We start from the raw sequence: 7,450 nt of genomic DNA, 5'->3' as shown, positions 1-7,450 counted from the left end.
GTTTAATTTTGTTGGATTGAAGGGGCCCCATACGACTATTGCGTATGTTAAGTCGGGGAGAATTATGGATTTATATATTTGTAACATTATTGAATAGGGTAAAAAATATTTCAATTCATTCAAGATTCCTATTACCTTTGAGACTTTATTTGCGATGGCATCAATATGGTTATGAAATGATAGAAATTCATCAAGATTAACTCCTAGAAATTTTATATGAGTTACTCTTTCGAGTACAGAATTATTAATTGATAATTGTACATTAGTAAACTGAAATATACTATTGCGGCCTCTAAATATGATATATTTAGTTTTTTTGGTGTTGACTGTCAGCTTATTTTCTCTAAACCATGCTGACAGGCGGTGTAATTCATAGTTCATCATATCACATGCATATATAGGGTCATTATGTTTTAGAAACATATTGGTATCATCCGCAAAGATGATGAGTTCTATATCTTTGCACACCGAAAGTATTAATAATACTAGGCTTAATCGCTCCTGAGCGCTGATGACGGTGACAATGACAAGGACATTGATCATTATAAATTCTTTTCATATAAAAATAACAAGATTTGTAGGCTTTATTAAATATACCTCAACATAGTATATAGCTTCTCTGACATCAGTCCAAATAATCTTTACCATAGTTTCATTGTTTTCTTTCCAAATAGTCTCATTAAACTGAAAAGTAAATACAAAGTAAGTATTAAATTAACACTGGTCTTGTCTTAAAAGGGAACTAGGAAGATGATTTTTTTTTCCTAGAAGGGATTGTTGATGTCACTTGTAATAGTATCAACCTTAAAATCAGTTTTTGGCAATTTTTTATGAAGTTATAGGCCATTACGATTTTGCCCCTTTAGCAGCGTGATGTCAGTGTTACTGTAACCAAAGGTTGTACAGTGTCACATATAACACTGCGCGCCACGCTATATGATTTTTGGCTACAACCAGTGGCACTCTAGGATATATTTTCTGTGGGCTAAGCTGTACGACGGGGGGTTTGAGCTTGTATGCCTGAGCAGGGGAGGGTTTTTTGAGAATTTTTTTAAAAACAAGGACCTCTGGATGGCCAGAAATGGCACTCTATGACTGTGAAACACATATTTTGGCTTGGTAGGCCTATTTAAAAATTTTTTTTTTTTGGTCCGGCTTGTCCGATGGGAGGCTTACAACAGTAGCTTAAGACACTGACGTCATGTAAGGGGTAAGTCATAATGGCCTATATCTTCATAAAAAAATTGCCAAAAAACAATTTTAAAGTTGTTTTTATTACTTATGACATATCAAAAATTTTAAAGTTTGCATACATGTACAGATTTGGGCATCTGAGGCAAAAAACATCAATCAATATTTCTTGCTCACTGCTTTTCACATATTAGTTCTCTGCTAAAAACACTTCATTGGCTACCTGTCAGGCAACGCATTTTCTTTAAGATTCTTATTTTAACATTTAAGGCCCTTATATTCCTTGGACCATCATATCTTGTCGAACTTGTCCCTCGCTATGCTCTTTCTCGTCGTCTCCGCTCTGCACATAAATCACTGCTTACTGTCCCAAATTCCAAACGAAGGCATATCACCTGACAACGCAGCTTTTTTTCATCTGCCTCTTCCCTTCGGAATGCACTCCCTCTCTTTGTTAAAGATTTCACTACATTAGATTCATTTAAAGTTAATTTAAAACACATATTTATATAGCAAACTCTAAGGGTAAACTGCATCTTTCATCATTTTTGAAATTGGAGCAACTGTATAGCTTAATTAATAGCTAATGTTAAACACGAATGAAATCATAAAGATCACTCAGTTAAGTAGAAGCCTTAGAACTATTATTTATCCACTAGCATTAAATTTATACCTGAAATGTTTCTTGAGATGGACAACGTTCGGACGTCACATTTTTACTTTTCTGTAGAAAAACAAGTAAAGCAGCATGAACGAACTATACACTTTTTTAATTAATAATTAATTAATGTACACTTCACACGACCTTTATATATTATTTTTCAGTTGGCTCATAAAAATTAATACTTTAATAAAATATATAAATCCTAAACTACAACCGATTTTGAGAGCTTAATTCAGTAGTGGCACTACAGGGGGTGGGGAGGATAGCAGCCAAACACCGTTTTTAGGTCAAGATGCCCTGTATGAGCATCTAGTGGCTTATTATTTTTCTCATTTAGACACTCACCTCCTGAACCCTTGAGGTATTTTTTTAAAGGTGATTATGAGAGTACATGTGATTTTAAAATTTGCAATGGTAAAGATAGGCTGGGTCTATAACACTAAAACTAAGTCAAATTTCCTTGTGCAGTCTGAACAAAAAATTTTTCTTAAATTCTGACAAAATGTGCATACCACTTGAATGAGCAAGGGTGAATTTAGATGGGGGGGGGGCTGGGTAGTGTTATCTCAATCGGCCCCACTTTCAGCCCCCCCTTTCGGACATCTCTGGATCTGCCCCTGATGAGGTGAAGGAGTACTTACTACATGTATCTCAAGGCAGTACAGGGGCTTGTGTGACACTGGCTGATACTGATCATTAATTAATTCTTTCTCTTTTAGGTAGACAAGGTACATATCAAAGTCATATGGCGCAAGGTTGAAGATTAATTCAACACGTCTATCACCTCCACCATCTACTATATAGGTTGACGGTGACCAAACACTAGGTAAATCTATTAAACAAAATATATTAACAGTTCATAAAATTATCTCAGAATGGTGTTTGTTTATAAATACAGTAAAGTAAAAAATAAAATAACATTTCTTAAAATATGTTAAAAGTTATTTAGATTACATGTCTAAGATTATTACTCTACCATACCTTCTTCAAGTGTTTGACAATAAACATCATTTTTCCTGTCGAAGCAACCTAATAATACAATGGAAACATTCTATAAACGACATTGCATAAAAATATTATAAAATATTGACTGCTCATGAGGGGAATGGTGATGGTGATATCTATCGCCCTGAGATGATGCAGAGACCGTAGGCTACGGTCTCCACATCACCGAGGGGCTATAGATTTCACCGTTCCCCAAATCTAGAGTAGTCAATATTTGTTTGATATACCTCATACTTAGATTCTACAAGACCACAAGTAATGAAAATAGTACAATTCCTAGGCGTAGGCGATCAAATGGCCAATCTCTCTCAGCCTCTTAAAGGTCGCATACTTTAGTCTTCAGCAAAATGTACTATCCCCAGGGGAATAGTACTTTCTATTGCCCGTTTCTTAATCAGATGCCTAGAATCAGGGGTTTAGCCAGAAAAAATGGAATAGGCCGTCAAAAATGGAGGCCAGTGGGCGTGGCCATGAGGGAACCGAATCTCAAGTAGGGCCTATTGTATTTGCAGAGCCACGTGCATGCGTTTGAAGAATATAAGGAATTTGCTAAAGGTAGACCAGGATCAATTAGGCTAGGCCGATCTGATTAGTCCAAGCCGTCCAAGCAGTCACCGTAAAAGTGACTGTCCTAAATTGTTGGCCTTCCAAAAGACAGCCGGACTGTTTGCTGGCTAAGCCTATGCCTAGAATATATGTATGTGGTATATAATATAAAATATATGTATGCTGTCATCATTCAGACTGAAACATTATATGCATCTTGAGAATATTTCCCGCATGATTAAAATTGTAACGGTACTGGGTTTGGTCTACAGGAGCTTGTGTTTCGTACAGGTCATTCCATTCATAGAAATAGCCTTTAATGGTGAAAGCGTACCTGTCATTAGCCGTAGTAGCCTAGGTCAATACATAATACCAGCTGTATAAAATTTATTGTAAGATTGAAAATGTTAATCTTATTATTGTATTAGCGATACACTATGTACACGGTTTAATTATTGTTATTTATTTGTTAACGTTATTATATTAATATATAAATTTAATGTAATTTTTAGGTATGAATTACTATGTCCATGTTAAATTAATATTATCTATTAAAAGTGTATATTTAAATAATATAGTAATAGGCACTGATAGCCTAGACTAGGCCTAAAACAAATGACTATATGGGAGTGTATAAAACTATGAAAAATATGAAAAAAAAATAACGCCAAATTGTGAAAGAATAAAGGAAGAAGGAAGAATAGGAAAAAGATTTGGAGCGTCTGAAATATTTTCCGAAAATATAGAATAGTCAATATACTATTATTGCATTAATTTTGGGCACTAATCGTCAGAGGTCTCGGTGCCACAGCCTACATTTTTCATAATTCGAAATCGAACCAGAACACAAGACTAACCCCTGCTCTTCTCAAAGAGTGTCCTGGTTCTTTAAAGTGCACACAATTAGTTTGTGTAAATTGGTCCTACATTTTGCAGTCCTGATCCAAGGAGGAGGGTTTACAACGAGATATGAGGCTCTGGGTTATAGCACACCTAAAGCGTGTGTTGCCTTGGCATGCCATACAGAATTCACTCTCAAGGATTAAAAGAACACTCTTGTAGACAGTAGACAAACTTAAGAAACTATATTTACTTGGTGGCCAATAATATTTGAACACTGGCTTCTCAGTGGAAGGCATCGTATTTATCTTAATCAAATACTCTCCACCAGGACGGACTGGTCTTGAACAGTCAAAGAATATCCTCCTCTATAGGTACATAAAACAATACAATGTTAAATTAAAACTATAAATCAAAATTACTGAAGATGATCAAATAGATTTATACAACATTGTTACTAGAAAACCCTACTTAAGATATCCTTGTTTTTTAATAAAAGCAATTATTTCTAGCTCGAGTTGGTGAAAGATTGAAAGGATTATTCTTATTGATCATTAGGGAATTCAAAATTATAAAGACAATACCATCATTGCATAAAAGAAAACTGTTTCGGAAAACAAATGTACACTAAGTTGGACTGTGTATAGAAGACCCACTACATTTAATCATACTTGGCTACTTCTTCACACTCTATTTATTAAACTTACAACTGTATCTTCCTCGGTCAGGAGATCATTATCGGTAAGCTCGTCTGTAAAATTGATGTAATGACAATACATTTCATTGTTTAGCGGGTCAAGGTGTTGTATCTCAATACCTACTCCTCTGTATATTCCTGAGCCTACAATTGAACGAATATCATATTGTTGCAATCATAATTGTTTCCAGTTTCTTTACATAGATACAGTGATAAATGCATTTGATATGCGACTATTAAACATAAGTGACAACACAACTGATTATTATTATTAGGCATGAATTGTAATTTCAACAAATAATGTGCTGATCATACAAATTCATTGTTTTATATCATTTTAGAGACTTATTTGAAGACTACACTACAGTATTTTGTTTACTGTAAATGCTGGAATAAGTGCTGAGACTTGGAGGCTTTTTTGAGAGCGACGCAGACGCTTACAAAAAAATTGCCATGGTGCTTTCCATGCCCGTTCCCATGTTACCTATTTCACGTATTCCCTTGGTTTAGTAGGCCTATCATAGGTCCTACGTCATCATAAAAATAAACAATCATAAAGAAATTTTTGTATCTTCATTGTTTAATATTTATGTATTTTAACACTGTATACGTTTTATTTATAACCCTTTCTCAAAATGTTTCACTACACACAGGGTAATGTATAATACGACGCTTAGCTAAAAAGATTGGTTTAGTGCAGCACTTATTCGAGAACGGCACCCATTCAACCATCTACAGTACTAGGAAAAACTCTGATATAAGCTATGCTTACTGTAAACAGTTTATATTTGATTTCTTCCCGATGCAAAATTTTGTTTTATTGTCAATAATTATTACCTATAGTACTTACCATTCAAATTCAAATCAAATGAAATATTCAGTTTTGTAAACTTTGAAGGATAACCTGTATAAGTTGTCACATAAGAGTCAACTTCAATATTTTCAGCTGGTGGTGCTGAGCCATCGTTGCCAAACCAATTCGGGCAAACAGCTAAGGAACATGAAAATAATATTAATAATGTAATCACTACAGTCATGTGATTAGAAATAGGTATGTTTCATTGGTCCAATTAGGAAATTGACTCTAAGTTTGATGTCTTGTTATATATTATTGGCATATATGCTGGTCTTTTTGTGACCAGGGCAATAATTTGTTACATGACAACCAATCAAATTATGGTATTCTAGAGATTTTAATCACCAGAGCAACATATCCAATTTTTGAATGAGATGTGGCAGTGGTTTTTTTTTTGGCCTTATTGTGGCGCTCTCTATGCCTTGGTATATGAGGACAACTACGAAAAAAGCTTGGCACCCAACATGTTAAATATATACTGTCTCTAGTATGCTAAAAACTATAAAAATAACATTCAATATTTTCAGATACTGTAGGCTAAATTATTATAATTTTAGTAATGCTTTCATAAATGTAGGTCTACCAGGAATCGATGGATGGAACTTACCTGCAAAAGTCTGTGTGCATTTCCTCTTACTTGTATCCGGGGATAAATTGTATAACACATATGAAAAGTAATTAAGGACAAATGTGAGATATTTAAGTAAAACAGTGTTTAATACATTTAAAAAAAAATCATCGAATAAACATGGGGAGGTGTTAATGGGTGATGGTAAATTGAGCCGACTTTGGTGGATATTTTTATTTGCTTTTATGCAGTTATTACAATACTTAATTGAAAATAAGAATTTCTAACTGCATATGATTTAAGTGAATCGCATAGCAGAATTAGGATAGACACAAAAAAAGGAAATGTGCGCCACCTACCCCAGTTACCCCTCTCCCCCAAATGAAAATGATGGAAGCAAAAAAAAATTACACTCAAGAAGTTAAAAATCATTTATAACCATATTTTTGCAAATTACTTCTTGACTTGTTTTCTCCAAGTTAGCATTAACCACCAAAACAGTGAGTTCCCACTTCACCTTCGCACCCCTATATGCGATTCAAAAATAAGCAAATAAAAATATCCACCAAAGTCGGCTCAATTTACCATCACCCATTAACACCTCCCCATGTTCATTCGATGACATTCTTAAAATGTATTAAACACTGTTTTACTTAAATATCTATCACATTTGTCTTTGATTATTTTTCATATGTGTTATACAATTTATCACTGGATACAAGTAAGAGGCACACAGACTTTCCAATTAATTTTACAGATGTACAAGCAGCAACAGACAAAAATATACAATGAAATATTTAAACCATTGTATACGGATTATAAGGAACCATACAATTTTTTTGAGAATTGGTCTATTATTTGAAGGTAGTTTCCCTAACTTTTTTCTACAATGGAAGTGAAACCAACATTTTAACTGAAAGACATTATGGTAGAATTGGATTGATTGAATGACTGATTGACATATTTTTCATTTTTCAAAATTTGTTTAGCCTTGGTTAAAATGGATAAAATTACATGAAAAATCACAAGACAAAACCACTTGGCAATGACAAGAAATTTATGAGATATTAACAAGTTAAAATA

The 7,450-nt window shown here is 33.9% G+C and overlaps 1 protein-coding gene across 1 annotated transcript in view; it reads right to left on the bottom strand.

Moving 5' to 3' along the window:
• Positions 1-6,992, bottom strand: part of LOC117108547 — a 14,966-nt gene extending 7,974 nt beyond the window's left edge. Inside the window, exons 1-8 of the mRNA XM_033250591.1 lie at positions 6,953-6,992; positions 5,794-5,934; positions 4,954-5,087; positions 4,500-4,614; positions 2,837-2,884; positions 2,497-2,687; positions 1,865-1,915; positions 598-684 (exon numbers count right to left, since the gene is read on the bottom strand). Coding sequence (XP_033106482.1) covers positions 598-684; positions 1,865-1,915; positions 2,497-2,687; positions 2,837-2,884; positions 4,500-4,614; positions 4,954-5,087; positions 5,794-5,934; positions 6,953-6,992 — 807 coding nt within the window. The remainder of the gene's footprint in view (positions 1-597; positions 685-1,864; positions 1,916-2,496; positions 2,688-2,836; positions 2,885-4,499; positions 4,615-4,953; positions 5,088-5,793; positions 5,935-6,952) is intronic.
• Positions 6,993-7,450: the final 458 nt, after the last annotated feature.

This window comes from Anneissia japonica, unplaced genomic scaffold, assembly GCF_011630105.1.
Source record: "Anneissia japonica isolate Jap-2015-1 unplaced genomic scaffold, ASM1163010v1 scaffold287727_len1644234_cov201, whole genome shotgun sequence".
NCBI lineage: Eukaryota > Metazoa > Echinodermata > Crinoidea > Comatulida > Comatulidae > Anneissia > Anneissia japonica.
Note: the sequence above shows the minus strand (reverse complement) of the source record. Positions and strands in the feature narration are given on the sequence as shown.